General features: G+C 39.7%; 1 protein-coding gene across 1 annotated transcript; it reads right to left on the reverse strand.

Moving 5' to 3' along the window:
• Positions 1–2,539: 2,539 nt before the first annotated feature.
• Positions 2,540–14,676, reverse strand: LOC128697456 (PAX-interacting protein 1). Its single transcript, XM_070090393.1, has 3 exons — positions 14,659–14,676; positions 13,260–13,793; positions 2,540–4,676 (listed from the first exon to the last, which is right to left on the reverse strand). Exons 1-3 carry the CDS (start codon positions 14,674–14,676, stop codon positions 4,377–4,379), a joined length of 852 nt encoding a protein of 283 aa, XP_069946494.1. The 3' UTR covers positions 2,540–4,376.
• Between the last annotated feature and the right edge of the window lie 2,957 nt (positions 14,677–17,633).

The raw sequence follows: 17,633 nt of genomic DNA on the forward strand, positions 1-17,633 counted from the left end.
AGGATGGCGGATGAGCAAGGAGGTTTTAGAGTGGGTAGGGGATGTGTAGATCAAGTGTTTACATTGAAGCATATATGTGAACAGTATTTAGATAAAGGTAGGGAAGTTTTTATTGCATTTATGGATTTAGAAAAGGCATATGATAGAGTGGATAGAGGAGCAATGTGGCAGATGTTGCAAGTATATGGAATAGGTGGTAAGTTACTAAATGCTGTAAAGAGTTTTTATGAGGATAGTGAGGCTCAGGTTAGGGTGTGTAGAAGAGAGGGAGACTACTTCCCGGTAAAAGTAGGTCTTAGACAGGGATGTGTAATGTCACCATGGGTGTTTAATATATTTATAGATGGGGTTGTAAAGGAAGTAAATGCTAGGGTGTTCGGAAGAGGGGTGGGATTAAATTTTGGGGAATCAAATTCAAAATGGGAATTGACACAATTACTTTTTGCTGATGATACTGTGCTTATGGGAGATTCTAAAGAAAAATTGCAAAGGTTAGTGGATGAGTTTGGGAATGTGTGTAAAGGTAGAAAGTTGAAAGTGAACATAGAAAAGAGTAAGGTGATGAGGGTATCAAATGATTTAGATAAAGAAAAATTGGATATCAAATTTGGGAGGAGGAGTATGGAAAGAAGTGAATGTTTTCAGATACTTGGGAGTTGACGTGTCGGCGGATGGATTTATGAAGGATGAGGTTAATCATAGAATTGATGAGGGAAAAAAAGGTGAGTGGTGCGTTGAGGTATATGTGGAGTCAAAAAACGTTATCTATGGAGGCGAAGAAGGGAATGTATGAAAGTATAGTAGTACCAACACTCTTATATGGATGTGAAGCTTGGGTGGTAAATGCAGCAGCGAGGAGACGGTTGGAGGCAGTGGAGATGTCCTGTCTAAGGGCAATGTGTGGTGTAAATATTATGCAGAAAATTCGGAGTGTGGAAATTAGGAGAAGGTGTGGAGTTAATAAAAGTATTAGTCAGAGGGCAGAAGAGGGGTTGTTGAGGTGGTTTGGTCATTTAGAGAGAATGGATCAAAGTAGAATGACATGGAAAGCATATAAATCTATAGGGGAAGGAAGGAGGGGTAGGGGTCGTCCTCGAAAGGGTTGGAGAGAGGGGGTAAAGGAGGTTTTGTGGGCGAGGGGCTTGGACTTCCAGCAAGCGTGTGTGAGCGTGTTAGATAGGAGTGAATGGAGACGAATGGTACTTGGGACCTGACGATCTGTTGGAGTGTGAGCAGGGTAATATTTAGTGAAGGGATTCAGGGAAACCGGTTATTTTCATATAGTCGGACTTGAGTCCTGGAAATGGGAAGTACAATGCCTGCACTTTAAAGGAGGGGTTTGGGATATTGGCAGTTTGGAGGGATATGTTGTGTATCTTTATACGTATATGCTTCTAAGCTGTTGTATTCTGAGCACCTCTGCAAAAACAGTGATAATGTGTGAGTGTGGTGAAAGTGTTGAATGATGATGAAAGTATTTTCTTTTTGGGGATTTTCTTTCTTTTTTTGGGTCACCCTGCCTTGGTGGGAAACGGACGACTTGTTGAAAAAAATATATATATATATATATATATAAATATATATATAGGTAGTAGGTTGGTAGACAGCAACCGCCCAGGGAGGTACTACCGTCCTGCCAAGTGAGTGTAAAACGAAAGCCTGTAATTGTTTTACATGATGGTAGGATTGCTGGTGTCCTTTTTTCTGTCTCATGAACATGCAAGATTTCAGGTACGTCTTGCTACTTCTACTTACACTTAGGTCACACTACACATACATGTACAAGCACATATATACACACCCCTCTGGGTTTTCTTCTATTTTCTTTCTAGTTCTTATTCTTGTTTATTTCCTCTTATCTCCATGGGGAAGTGGAACAGAATTCTTCCTCCGTAAGCCATGCGTGTTGTAAGAGGCAACTAAAATGCCGGGAGCAAGGGGCTAGTAACCTCTTCTCCTGTATATATTACTAAATGTAAAAGGAGAAACTTTCGTTTTTCCTTTTGGGCCACCCCGCCTCGGTGGGATACGGCCGGTGTGTTGAAAGAAAGAAAGATATATATATATATATAGATAGATAGAGGGGGGGAATGGGATGGAGGGAGAGGTAGGTAGGTTATGGGAAATCAACCTGATGACAGTGGAGGACAGGAGCGATAGTGGGGACATGATAATGACATAAAATACCGAGAGGAATTGACAAGGTGGATAGGAACAGAATGTGTTAGAGATGGGACACAGCAACAAGGGATCATAATTGGAAGTTGAAGACTCAGATGAATCACAAGGATGTTAGGAAGTATTGCTTCAGTCACAGAACTGTCAGGAAGTGGAATAGTCTGGAAAGTAATGTAGTGGAGGCAGGAAGAGGTATTATAAAGCTCATGGAGCAGGAAGTGTGTGGACCCAGCAGCATCCAGTGAAGAGGTGCCAGGAGCTGTGACTCGACCCCTGCAACCCCCCCCCAACACACAAAACCGAGGAGGAAGTGAAGAAGCTCCTAGGGAAACTAGACACCGCAAAGGCAGTGGGCCAAGATGAGTGGTGGAGAACCTAGAAAGAAACGGGCTCATACGTGACAACCAGCATGTCTTCAGGCAAGGGAAATCCTGCATCACAAACCTACTGGAGTTCTATGACAAAGTAACAGAAGTAAGACAGGAGAGAGAGAGGAATGGGTAGACTGCATCTTCTTGGACTGTAAGAAAGCTTTTGACACAGTACCACACAAGAGACTGGTTGACAAGCTAGGGGAGGAGGCAGGAAGAGAAGGGAAAGTACTGCCATGGATCTGGGAATACCTGACAGGAAGGAAACAACATGTGTTGGTACATGATGAGGTGACTGTGTTGAGTGGGGTTCCACAAGGGTCAGTTCTAGGTCCAGTGCTGTTTCTTGTATATGTGAATGACATGACGAAAGAGATAGACTCAGGGGTGTCCCTGTTCAAAGACAATGTGAAGCTAATGAAGAGAATACAATCGGATGAGGATCAGGTAAGCCTAAAAGGAGATCTGGACAGGGTGCAAGCCTGGTCTGACAAATGGCTCCTGGAGTTTAACCCCAGCAAATGCAAATTTATGAAGTTTGGGGAAGGACAAAGAAGACCGCAGATAGAGTACAGCCTAAGAGGTCAAAGGCTGCAAAACTCATTCAAGGTCTTGGGGTGAGCATCATACCACACACATCTCCTGAGGTGCACATGAACCAAATGACTGCTGCAGGACATGGGCACCTGGCAAACCTGAGAGCAGCATTTCGACATGACACTGTATGTGTACATCAAGCCCATATTGAAGTATGCTGCAACAGTATAGAATCCACACCTAGTCAAACACATCAGGAAATTAAAGAAAGTGAAAAGGTTTGCAATAAGACAAATCCCAGAGCTAAGGGGTATGCCCTATAGAGTAATGTTAGGGAAATCAACGTAACACTGGAGGACAGGAGGGATGGGGAAGACATGATAACAATATATAAAATACTGAGAGGAATTGACAAGTTGGACAGGGACAGGATATTTCAGAGATGGGACACAGCAACAAGGCATCACAACTGGAAGCTTGGAAGCTGAAAAATCAGATGAGTTAGAGGGATGTTAGGAAGTAATTCTTCAGTCAGAAAGTTGTCAGGAAGTGGAACAATTTGGAGAGTGATGTAGTGGAGGAAGGATCCATACACAGCTTTAAGAAAAGGTTCGATAAAGTTCAGGGAGAAGGGAGTGTATGGATCTGGTAGTGAAGAGATGGGGCCAGGAGCTATAACTCAACACGCATGCATGCGCGTACACACACACGCACATGCACACACACACACATACATAATTTATTTATTACACACAGTAAAAATTTGCACTGTATTAAAACAAAAAATCATTATCTCTTAAATAAAAATTCACCTACTTTTGCCTAAGGTTTAAAACATTAGGTGCTGATTTATGCATACAAAAATACTGCACACAGTTCTAATACAAAAATAAATGATCATATTTATCAGCTAAAAACAAAGGCATCTAAGTTTTATGAGACTCGAGTTCCTTTAAAACACAAGATATTGAACCATGCTAAACACAGCTTTTCTGTATGCAATTAAATATCAAATAAAAACTGATACTTAAATTATGGATAATTATTAATAAAAATATCTGAAATATTGTAACCATAATGTTTTTTTTACTCACTAATAAACTTTGTACAAATAACTGAAATTCTTCAAATTTTTGTTGTTGTGATACTGGCAAGTGCTTGTTCTCATGCTCATGGTAAAATATCACATTATTTACAATCACTTTCTCTTTATGACCTACATACTGCACTACAACTACAAAGTCTCTTATATTTATTCATATGTTTGAAATAACTATCGGTTTCTAAGAATCATAGCATATCACAAAACTCCTGAAACTTATCAAGAAGTGTTTCTATTTGTTGTCGTTGATGGTGCTGAGGAGTGTGCTGCTCAACTAACAGATTTTCACCCGGTTGTTGAAGATCAGTGTTAGGCTGATCCTGTGGCTGTTGTTCTTGCAGATTTTGTGGAATCCGATGCTGATTTTGATTGGGTACAATATTAATTAAATGCTGGTGATTTTCTGGATTGATATAGTTTTGTTGTTGCTCCTGTTGTTGCTGTAGTTGTGGCTGCAGTTGCAGTTGCTGCTGCTGACCTCTGTGTACCTAAGAATTCTTCAGAGCATCATTATATAGAACTGAAGACAGAAGTAACTGGTAAAATATAACAAATATGCAAAGCTAAAACTGCACACAGGAGAACATGCATTACCTAACTGAATAAAGTATATAATTATTAGTGGTGTGCAGAAAGTATTGATAGGTACAGTGGACCCCCGCATAGCGAACGCCTTGCATAGCGAACAATCCGCATAGCGAACGCTTTGTTCGCTAAAATTTTGCCCCGCATAGTGGACAAAAACCCGCTCAGCGAACTTCGTCCGAGACGCGTCCAATCTGCGCCCTCAGCCAGCCTCACATGTGCCGCCCGTCCCATTGTTTACCAGCCAGCCTCCGCGGTAACATTCAAGCATACACTCGGAATATTTCGTATTATTACAGTGTTTTCGGTGCTGTTTGTGGAAAATAAGTGACCATGGGCCCCAAGAAAGCTTCTAGTGCCAACCCTACACCTCAAAGGGTAAGAATACCCATAGAAATGAAGAAAGAGATCATTGATAAGTATGAAAGTGGAGTACGTATCACCGACCTGGTCAGGTTGTACAAGAAACCAAAATCAACCATCGCTTCTATTGTGGGCAAGAAAACGGCAATCAAGGAAGCTGTTGTTGCCAAAGGTTTAACTGTGTTTTCGAAACAAAGATCGCAAGTGATGGAAGATGTTGAGAGACTCTTATTGGTGTGGATAAATGAAAAACAGCTAGCAGGAGATAGCGTCTCTCAAGCGATCATATGTGAAAAGGCTAGGAAGTTGCATGACGATTTAATTAAAAAAATGCCTGCAACTAGTGATGATGTGAGTGAATTTAAGGCCAGCAAAGGTTGGTTTGAGAGATTTAAGAAGCGTAGTGGCATCCATAGTGTGATACGGCATGGTGAGGCTGCCAGTTCGGACCACAAAGCGGCTGAAAAATATGTGCAGGAATTCAAGGAGTACATAGAAACTGAAGGACTGGAACCTGAACAAGTGTTTAATTGTGATGAAACAGGCCTGTTCTGGAAGAAAATGCCAAGCAGGACCTACATTACTCAGGAGGAAAAGGCACTCCCAGGACATAAGCCTATGAAAGACAGGCTTACTTTGTTGATGTGTGCCAATGCTAGTGGTGATTGCAAAGTTAAGCCTTTATTAGTGTATCACTCTGAAACTCCCAGAGCGTTCAGGCAAAAGAATGTCCTCAAGGATAATTTGTGTGTGCTGTGGAGGGCAAACAGTAAGGCATGGGTCACTAGGGAATTTTTCTATAACTGGTTACACCATGCATTTGCCCCCAATGTGAAAGATTACCTAACTGAAAAGAAATTAGACCTTAAGTGCCTCCTGGTGTTAGACAATGCCCCTGGTCATCCTACAGACGTGGCAGAGCGACTTTATGGGGACATGAGCTTCATTAAGGTGAAGTTTTTGCCTCCTAATACCACTCCTCTCCTGCAGCCCATGGACCAGCAGGTCATTTCCAACTTCAAGAAACTGTACACAAAAGCTCTGTTTCAAAAGTGCTTTGAAGTGACCACAGACACTCGATTGACTCTAAAAGAGTTTTGGAAGGATCACTTTAATATCCTCAATTGTGTAAACCTTATAGGTAAGGCTTGGGAGGGAGTGACTAAGAGAACCTTGAACTCTGCTTGGAAGAAACTGTGGCCAGAATGTGTAGACAAAAGGGATTTTGAAGGGTTTGAGGCTAACCCTGAGAGGAGTAGTATACCAGTTGAGGAATCAATTGTGGAATTGGGGAAGTCCTTGGGGTTGGAGGTTAGTGGGGAGGATGTGGAAGAGTTGGTGGAGGAGGACAATGAAGAACTAACCACTGATGAGCTGATAGATCAACTTCAAGAGCAAGAGGCCAGACCTGGGGAAACTGGTTCAAAGGAGGGGAGAGAGAAATTGAAGGAATTGCCTACTTCAAAGATTAAGGAAATGTGTACAAAATGGCTTGAAGTGCAAACCTTTTTTGATGAAAATCACCCTCACACAGCTATTGCAAGCCGTGCTGGTGACTGTTACAATGACACTGTTGTGAACCACTTTAGACAAATCATAAAGGAACGAGAGGTACAGGCCACTATGGACAGATATGTTGTGCGAAAGAAGTCCAGTGACTCTGAAGCTGGTCCTAGTGGCATTAAAAGAAGAAGGGAAGTAACCCCAGAAAAGGACTTGCTACCTCAAGTCCTAATGGAAGGGGATTCCCCTTCTAAACACTAACACTCTCTCTCCCCTCCTCCCATCCCATCAGTCATCACCAGATCTTCAATAAAAGTAAGTGTCATGTAATTGTGCATGCCTTTTTCAGTTTGTGTGTACTAAAATTAACATTTTTTTTGTGGTAAAAAAAATTTTTTTTCATACTTTTGGGTGTCTTGCACGGATTAATTTTATTTCCATTATTTCTTATGGGGAAAATTAATTCGCATAGCGAACATTTCGCATAACGACCAGCCCTCTTGCACGGATTAAGTTCGCTATGCGGGGGTCCACTGTATTGCCTAATTCTGATGGTACAGTGCCTGCACTCTAAAGGAGGGGTTTGGGATATTTGCTGTTCAGGGTGACATCTAATCTGTCGTATCTGAGTATCTCTGGCAAGACGATGATAGTGTGAATGCTTCTTTTTCAGGTTACCCTGCCTTGGTGGGAGACGGCCAGCATGTTAAAAAAAAAGAATTGGTGAAAATTTTGGAATCGTCCCATCACTAGTAATTATTATTAAGGATGGGATGATACCAATGCTCATTTTTAGGCTGATACCCACTGATATCAATATCCAAATTTATGTCAATATCAATACCATTAAAATCAGCTGATACCAATACTTTGGCACACCCTTAATTTTGATCACATTCAAGGTGTAGTGCTACTTGTGTAGGGGTCATACAATGCCAAGGAAACAGAAGGTAATCAGGCTTGATCTGAGGAAAGGGATGGTAACTTGAATTCCTTAAATCAGGAACCCTTCACCAGCATCAAGGTGCCCATCCCTTGAAGGATATGGAGAATGAAGAAACTTGCATAAAACAAAAACAAGATATATTACAGAATGAGAGGTTGGCAAGAGTACGTATAATATGCACAAGTATTCTCCTTGGTGTAATCTACAAAGATTATGTAAAACAACCCTGTCACAGTCTGTCTTATTAAAACTAAACCGAAAAACTACACCTTAAACAAGTTTGTTTGATGCATACTAATTAGTGTGGAGAAGAGACAGTGGGTAAGAGGTGAGAGGAACTGGCAATACTGATAAAGGAAACAATACATACTTTATAAATTAAAATTCAATACCCAAATAATGTGGAATTTTTGTTGTAGAAAGAACTCCAGACTAAATTATGATAGCCAGTGTATGCAATTTAAAAAGACTTTAGACAGAGAGAATTTGACAAGGTAAATGAGGGATTACACAATACAAGGAAAGTCTTGCTGATAAGTAACTGAAATAATAGGAAAGTAATTGTTATTAGAGATTTCAAATACGTACAGTGGTACCTCGAGTTACGAACTTAATTCATTCCAGAAGGCTGTTCGAATGCCGATACCAAATGAATTTGTTCTCATAAGGAATAATGTAAATTAGATTAATCTGTTTCAGACCCCCAAAAATACACTTACAAAAGCACTTACAAAAATACACTTGCATAATTGTTCAAGTTGGGAGCTGTTTGAAACTTGAGGTACTACTGTACAAAGAAATAAACTGGGCAACCAATGAAGCATGAACTGTAAATAAATGGTCACCGAAGTTCCTTAACATAATGATTTTTTTTTTATCCGTCAGCACATAAACAGAATGACACGAGTAAGAGAAAGTAACAACACCATGAATATATGACATGGCTTTCACTAGAATGAATGAAGAAATTTTCAACAAAACTGTCTAAATCCACTTGGAAAGTGATATTGTTCTACTGGAAATAACAATTGTTGTTAAATATAACTCTGGAGAGGACAAAAAATATAATCAGGAATGACTGATTATAAGAACACTCAGTGCTTTAAGGTAGTACAGATATTCTAAAGAAACTAAATGCAATATAATAATTACAATAGATGGAAGTAAGTACGCACAGAGTTCTGTAACATTTATGAACTTGGAATTAACAGTTTCTTTTAGAATAGGTGCTGGAGATTTATGAAAAAAAAAAAAGAAAAAAAAAAAAAACTTTGAACAAATATTGATAGCAGGCCAAACTAGAGACTAATCAAAGAAATAAACATGCCAGAAATGAAGATACAAATGTAAGAAAAGAACTCTGAAAAAGAAATACATTTCAAATGCAAGAGGGAACAAAATCTTTAATTTAAATTTGTAAAAAAAACTACTGTAAATTTAAAGGCAAAATACAAACCATTTACACTTTCACTGTCTCGACCTCCAAAATTAAAAGTGCTGACAGTATCATGATTTAAAAAAAAAAATTAATTTGAAATGGTAAAGAATGTTATTCTGAAAATAATGACACCAAAAATGCAGTCTGATGGAAACTTAAAGAATTACCCAGGTGCAAAATTGATGGTCTAGGTGCAATTTATGCATAAGCAATTTTGTCCACTTTCAGTCCTATTTTAAGCCAATTCCAATGCTCAATTCAACCAAATTCTTAGATGCTTCCTAGTATGCCTTCCCTTCCATTGATTGAGCAAAAGAAACCACTCATTCACTTATTAGAACTATCCTGTTAAAGGCAAAGATGGCAATTTGGCAATTGTACACAAAATTCAAATGATTTCATTTCTAAAACAGAGTCTGAAATAAACACCGTGGGCATTCCAACCATTAAAACAACCTTTCCTTTGTTCATTAATCACATCCCAGGCATATTCTATATGGCACTTATCCTTCATTTTAAATCCATCACAAACAAAATAATATCCAAGTTTTACCCTATTTCTTGGACAATAAAATATAGCTAAGAATTATTGGGAATGGGTTCGGCCATCCCATTAACTGAAGAAAACCTAGTAAAATGCCCATAAAACAAGCCAGGGGTGCTAGGGCAGAGCCCTACCCTTCCTCAGGAAAATCGCCAAAAATCAAGTATTTCCTGCATACCCTATCTTGAGCCTGGCTATCCACTTACGCCTTACTGCTTTAGGTAATCTACCACCTATTCCATACATCTGCAACATCTGCCACATTGCTTCCCTATCCACTTTTCTGAAACCACAAATGCAAAAAGAGATTCCTTACCTTTATCTAAGTACTATTCACTTACATGCTTCAATGCAAACATTTGGTTTTCATATCCACCACCCTTCCTAAATGTTTCTTGTCCCTCTGCAATCCTACTTTCTAGTTTACCCTTAATTCTTTCAATACAAATTCTATTAGGGATGGGATATCAATTTTTTTCCCAATACCAATACAGGTCTGCCATCACAAATCCGGCAATCAGTTATTCGGTTCCTTCAGTTATTCGGCACTAATTTTGGCTAGCATAATTTCAAATTTCCAGGGTCGCCACACCAACCTACTGGTACTGTTTGGTGGCACTACTTGCTGCATAAGTCATTCTAATTTCTTTTTCTCCATTTATTGTTTTAACCTGCTTACTTTTAGCCCTAGCCATGGTTCCAATGAATAAAAGAAATGCTTCTCATTATGTAAAGCACCTGCACAGTACATTATCCATTAAAGATAAGGTGGCTTTGAAGCCACTGTCGGTTGCCCTTAGCTCAGTCTCATGAAGCAGGAGAATATGCTTTATTATTACACTAATATCAACACTACAGCTTATTTGCCTATCACAATTGATCTAATATGACATAATAAACAATATAAATAACATAAAACATGTTAAATACTCCAGAATAAATAATATTTGGCATAATACCAAGCAGTTCGACAGAGTCATGAAGAGGATATGGTATACAAATACCATTCTCCTATCCCTGTCTTGGGGCTTATATTAGAGAAAACAGAGTGTAGCACAGGGCTAACTGTGATATACACTCGTACTACCTGGAGTTTACCTGGAGAGAGTTCCGGGGGTCAATGCCCCCGCAGCCCGGTCTGTGACCAGGCTTCCATAAACCTGAAACAAAAAAGTTATTTTCTCTATACAGATTATCACACATAACAGCATATGTGTAGAGAACCTAGGATAACCCAAAAAAGTCAACGTGACTTATTTCTAGTACCTGGCTTGGGTTAGCCATATATGATTTTTTGGTAAACATTCGATTCCCAGCCAGGGTAGAAACATTAGGCGTGTTTCTTTGCACTCGTAGGATTGTTCACTGACGTCACTACCATTGATTACTGCTAATTGTTCACTGACGTCACTACCACTCATTACTGCTAGCAGTTACTGCACGCCTTAAAAACACTAAGGTTCTCGGAGCCTTGTGCACCCACGTCTGCTGACTGACTGTCTGTGTGTGTCTGTGTGCGTGTGTGTGTGTGTGTGTGTGTGTCTGTCTCTCTCTCTCTCTATCTGTGTGTGTGTGTGTCTGTCTGTCTATCTGTCTCTCTCTCTCTCTCTCTCTCTCTCTCTCTCTCTCTCTCTTTTTTTTTTTTTTACACAGGGTTTGACAAGGTTAAGGATCCCTAGTTTTATTGACAAGCTAAGAGCTGTTACCTACATCAGCTCATTTGAAAGCATTTTTATTGTTATGAGACATACAAGCAAGGAACAGGATGAAGTTGGAGCCATCTGTGGGCCAGCATTTTCATTTGATCAACTGACGTTATCTCGTTGACATCATTATGCTGTACGAAAGTGTTCCATACTCGAGTCATCCTGGGTATATATATTATCTCAGATGGAGTGATGTTCTGGAGAAGGGTACAGCCAGAGTGAAGTTGCTGCTTTCTGCCCATCTTGTGGCATAAAAGCTTGTTTCACGCTGTCCTCGAAGTGGATCCAAGTGTGGTACTTTGACAATATTGGCCTTGTACATAACAGTAAGGCCACCCACATCCCTCCTATGTTGAAGGCTCTGCCTCCCTCTCTAATATCTTCCCTATTTTGCTTTTAACTGCTAAATCTATTTATTTACTAGGCTTTCTTAACTTATTAATCTCACTTTTTTTTCTTCAATAAGATTTGTTGATAAAGATTTACCCATTCTGCCATTGGCTTTATTTTTTTGCACCTCCTCACCACTCTTTTACCCTTTCTTTTTCTTTCCATATATTCTGCTCTCTGTATATCATTTAAATATTGTAAAAAGCTCTTGTGTACTAACTTTTTTTTTTCCCCTTATCACCCTCTTTACCTCATCATTCTGCCACTTGCTGCTCGTCTCTCCTGCACCTACCCTCCTATACCCACAAACTTCTGCTGCACACTCTAACACTGCACTTTTAACTCTATCCCATATCTCTTCAACTCCTTCGTTACCTGTACTTTCTCTAGCCAATCCTCCTCCCAACAGCTACCTATATCTTACCCTAACTATCATCTCCTCTAATTTATTCACTTTCACCTCCCTCTTACCCACTGATGATATTCTTGTTCCCCATCTTTCTCTCTCACTTTAGTTACCACTAAATAATGATCTAATATATCTGTCTCCCATCTAAAAACATGCACATCCAGAACTTAACCATCAACCTTTCATTTAATACATAGTCTAACAAACTGTTGTCATTGCATCCATTATTATATATCACACACATATATCACATACTTATTTATCTCTGTGGAGAAGTTGAACAGAATTCTTCGTCTGTAAACCATGTATGCTATAAGAGGTGACTAAAATGCAGGGAGCAAGGGGCTAGTAACCCCTTCTCCCATATACATTACTAAATTTAACAAGAGAAACTTACATTTTTCTTTTTAGGTCACCCTGCCTTAGTAGGATATGACCGGTTTGATAAAAAAAAAAAAAAAAACCTTATTTACCCTTTTTTCATACAATAAGTAATTACCTATTACCAAACCTCTTTCAAAACATAACTCAATTAAAAGACCCTTTAATTACCATTTACCCCTGGCACTCCAAATGGCTTCTCCCACTTCAGTATTTAGGTCCCTCACAACAAATATTTTTTCACTTGCTTTGAAACTCCCTGAACATCTGCCTAACACCATAAATCTCTATCTCCTCTGCATGCATCTCTTACCTTTGTGCATAAACACTTACTATAACCCATTTCCCACATCAAACTCTTATTCTAGTCCATATAATTCTTAATAACTCATACTCCTTTTTCTCCTCCATAGTTTGTTAATTTTACTGCTACCTTTTCTTTAGTTCTAGTTCTCTCAGATACACCAAATTTACTTCTCCCCACTGAAATTTTCCCACTCTTTTAGCTTTGTGTCACTTAGTTCTAGGAAATCCAGCTTCTTTTCATTCACAGCATTAGTAATCAATTCTTTTTGCTCAACCATACTACACCCATGTACATTCAAACAACCCAATTCTACTATTTCTTTATTTTTCTTTTTAGTAAGAAATAGTTACTAGTCCCTACTCCCAATATTTTTGTCAACTTTCACTGCATGCACTGCTTATGGAGGAAGAACTGTATATCTGTTCTTCTCACTCTACATCAAAGCTTAATCTCTTTTTACTAAACTTTCCTAAGAGTTTTCAAAATGGTATTAACTTACCTGCTGCTGCTGCTGCTGTTGTATCCATGGTGCAACCTCTCTCTGATATTCCACACCTCCATCCCTCCTCCTGACTCCTTGCATGATGTCATTAAATTCATTTATTTGATCAAAGAGATTGTCCCTCATCTGCTCTGGCTGTGCTGGGGGATGATGATTGAGGACCGCTTCTGGGTATCTAGCAGCATGGGGAATGTGATGATGGTGGTGGTGGTGGTGGTGATGGTGGTGGTGGTGTTGGTAGCCATTTACTTCAGGAACAGTCATTGCAGGTGCAGCTACATGAAGCTGGAGATGGGCCTGCTGATGAGCTGGTGGTGGATGAGGATTGTGATGAGCTGGTGGACCCGGCACAGGAAATGTAAACAAATGCACAGGCCCTACACGATGAACTTGATGATAGTCAAGTGGTGGAGCACGAAGTGGCTGGTTATGTGGAGGAATTATGTGGGGTCTGCGCTGGTGGGCAGGCGGAGGGTTATGACGGTTTGGTGCTGGTATGCCACTCTTCTGCTTCGACAAGTGCTTGGGGATCTAAAACAAAATTTATCATACGTCATATTAGATGTGTGTAGTATTAATATAATAAATACTGAGTTATTCACTTACTTTAATTTTATGTTAGCCATTATATTATGTAATATGATGACAAAATTAGTAAATGTGATACAAAAGTCATAATTTAAACAATTTTGCCATCATATACACTAAGTTCCAAATATATTCATACCCTCAATGAATATCCCAAATGAAATATGACTTAGCAACAAAATGCAGGCATATAATCAGCATCTTTCTATACAAAATAAAATACTGCATGTACCGAGTGTATCCAATAAAAACATTTACATTTACAGTAATTTTCCACCTGTATGCAAAATAATGACTGTGAAAAAATAGTGGTTGTTTTGCATACTGTGATACTGTATCACCTGTACTGTGATCTTATTGCTTCCACCTGTATACAGTTAACTTTTACCACAGAAATTTCATTTAAACTGAGGTGCTCCTTTCACACTTACCTTTAGATATGCCTCACACCTATGAGTGACTACCAATATTGATAAAATACAATTACAATAAATAAAATTGTGCTAAATAAAGCAAACATGAGAGAAATCAAAGTTATGTTCCAAACATCTCCAACATAACCCCTCCTCTGAAAACTATATACTGTATGGAGTACAGTAAACATTTTTAAGAACAGTAATATTAAACTTATCTAGCTTCTGGCAGGCAGTCATCTTTTAAGCAGTGTGGCATGTTTAATTATGTAAATGGTATATAATACCAACAAGCAGATGAGTAAGGTACATGTACAACAGTTTGCTATCTTTATCTAAAATGTACTAAACTGTTGCACATGTGACTTACTCACCTACTTATTGATATTATATACCATATACAGGTCGGCCATCACTAATCCAGCAGTTATCTGGTTCCATCAGTAATCCAGCACTAATTTCGGCTAGCAAAATTTCAAATTTCATCATTATACTGACTCAGAAATTGTGCAGATGGTTGTAAATCCACAGCAGCAAGCCAGTGGAGGAGAAAGCAGTGATGAAAATGAGGAAGATGTAGCAGAGTTTCTATTGATAGGTTAACCCTTTGACTGTCGCAAGCCCATTTCTGGAACTCATTCCATGCTGCAAAATTTTTGGAAAAAAAAAAAAAAAATTATTTTTGCTGATGAAATGATAGAGAATCTTTTCCTGATGGTAATGACACCATAAGTACGAAATCTGATCGAAAACATGGAATTACGCTCCCTCGAAGTTAGCTATCTCGGCAATATATATGCATCGGCGATTTTGCCGACTTTGAGCCCTATTTTCGGTCAATTCCATTGTTCCAGCCGACCAAACTCATAGCTATTTCTTCAGAACTCAGCCATCAACATCTGCTTAACCATCAACATCTGCTCAACCATCAACATCCGCTCAACCATCAACATCTGCTCAACCATCAACATCTGCTAACCCATCAACATTTGCTCAGCCATCAACATCTGCTTAACCATCAACATCTGCTCAACCATCAACATTTTTCAATCTTCAATATCTCCTCAACCATCAACATCTGCTCAACCATCAACAGTTAGCAAAGAAATAGTTTTGATTTTGATTTGAGTCACCACTATTGATGATGGAAGTTTACACATCCTTCCACCACAAGAATAAATTTGCTCTATATTACTATATAGTACTGTATTGTACCATGCTGTGCTTTACTGCACATGTATAGTACAGTGGTACCTCGAGTTTTGAACAGCTCCCAACTCGAATAATTATGTAAGTGTATTTTTGTAAGTGCTTTTTTAAGTGTATTTCTGGGGGGTCTGAAACAGACTACTCTAATTTACATTATTCCTCGCGAGAACAAATTCATTCGGTATCGGCACTCGAACAGCCTTCTGGAACAAATTAAGTTTGTAACTTGAGGTACCACTGTACTACTGTACTTTTGACCCCCTTCATTTTTACTTCCAGTATAAACTTCATTATTTTACAGGCTACAATATTCTCAGTGTCCAGTAGTTTTCTGAACCAAGAGAACATGTCAGCTGAGTCCTCACTCTCTTACCATCATGAAACAAAATTTCACAATTCAGATTCAACTCAAAATCTGCAATAAGTACACCCCCTTTTCCCCATTAGTCAGTTATGTTGAAGGTTTACTGAGTGTGTGTGTAGGGGAGATGTGAGAAGGGTGAGTTAAGTGTAAGTGGGGGTGCACCCCCAAACTTTACCCCAACCCCCAACTGTTCCACTAACCCCAAAACTGGAACACAGTAACAGAAACAAAACAAAGTATGGTATATAAATGAAGATGGAATAACAACAAAGAATGGAATAAGCGAAAACTGCAGGCATACCCCTGACATTATAGCGCGCACAGAGACAAAACTCAGAGATAATAGATGCAGTCTTCCCAGCTGGAGATCATCAGGAAAGATAGAGGGAACAGAAAGTGGAGGCAAAGCATGGCTAATCAGAAACCAGAGTAGTTTTGAGATGGGAGTAATAAGCAGTGGGGAGGCAGATGATTACTGCACACTGACATCCACTTATCCAAGAGAAGAAATGCCAGCTGCTCTAAGCTACATCAATCACCAGCTGAGAGCTATATCAGCTTGGGGAAATAGATGGCAAGTAACATTTGCACCTGAGAAAACGCAAATGATGATCGTCTCTAGGCACCATGATGGTAATGCTGGTGCAGTAGTAAGGATGAATGGGAGGGTGTTGGCACCTGGAGAAGAAGTTGATATCCTTGGGGTGAAATTTGACTCCAAACTAACCATGAAGAACCATGTTGTAAATCTTGCAAACAAGGCAGCCAGGAAGCTTACAGCACTTCCCGATCTCGCATCTACTTGACAGTAGGGGTTGCAAGATTCTGTATGGGGCACAAGTACGCTCACCTTGAGTATGCTCCACTTTCTTGGTTTGCCTGCCCCCTCTCATCTGCGACTGCTTGACAGAGTAGAGAACAGAGCAAGACGTCTCATCTCTCGCCTGGACCCATCCTGGATAGATCTGTCATTTCAGCAGAGCCTTCAACATAGGAGGGATGTGGGTGGCCTTACTGTTATGTACAAGGCCAATATTGTCACAGTACCACACTTGGATCCACTTCGAGGACAGCGTGAAACAAGCTTTTATGCCACAAGACGGGCAGAAAGCAGCAACTTCACTCTGGCTGTACCCTTCTCCAGAACTTCACTCCATCTGAGATCCTATATACCCAGGATGACTCGAGTATGGAACACATTCGTGCAGCATAATGATGTCAACGAGATAAAGTCAGTTGATCAAATGAAAATGCTTGCCCACAGATAGCTCCAACTTCATCCTGTTCCCTACTTGTGTGTCTCATAACAATAAAAATGCTTTCAAATGAGCTGATGTAGGTAACAGCTCTTAGCTTGCCAATAAAGTTAGGAATCCTTAACCTGTAAATAGCTTGTCAATAAAGCTTAGGGATCCTTAACTTCCTGTCAAACCCTGTGTAAAAGAGAGAGAGAGAGAGAGAGAGAGAGAAAGAGAGAGAGAGAGAGAGAGAGAGAGAGAGAGAGAGAGAGAGAGAGAGAGAGAGAGAGAGAGAGAGAAAGAGAGAAAGAGAGAGAGAGAAAGAAAGAGAGAAAGAGAGAGAAAGAGAGAAAGAGAGAAAGAGAGAGAAAGAGAGAGAGAGAGAGAGAAAGAGAGAAAGAGAGAAAGAGAGAAAGAGAGAAAGAGAGAAAGAGAGAGAGAGAGATAGAGAGAGAGAGAGAGAGAGAGAGAGAGAGAGAGAGAGGGAGAGAGGGAGAGAGAGAGAGAGAGAGAGAGAGAGAGAGAGAGAGAGAGAGAGAGAGAGAGAGAGAGAGAGAGA

Source organism: Cherax quadricarinatus, chromosome 31 (genome assembly GCF_038502225.1).
Source record: "Cherax quadricarinatus isolate ZL_2023a chromosome 31, ASM3850222v1, whole genome shotgun sequence".
NCBI lineage: Eukaryota > Metazoa > Arthropoda > Malacostraca > Decapoda > Parastacidae > Cherax > Cherax quadricarinatus.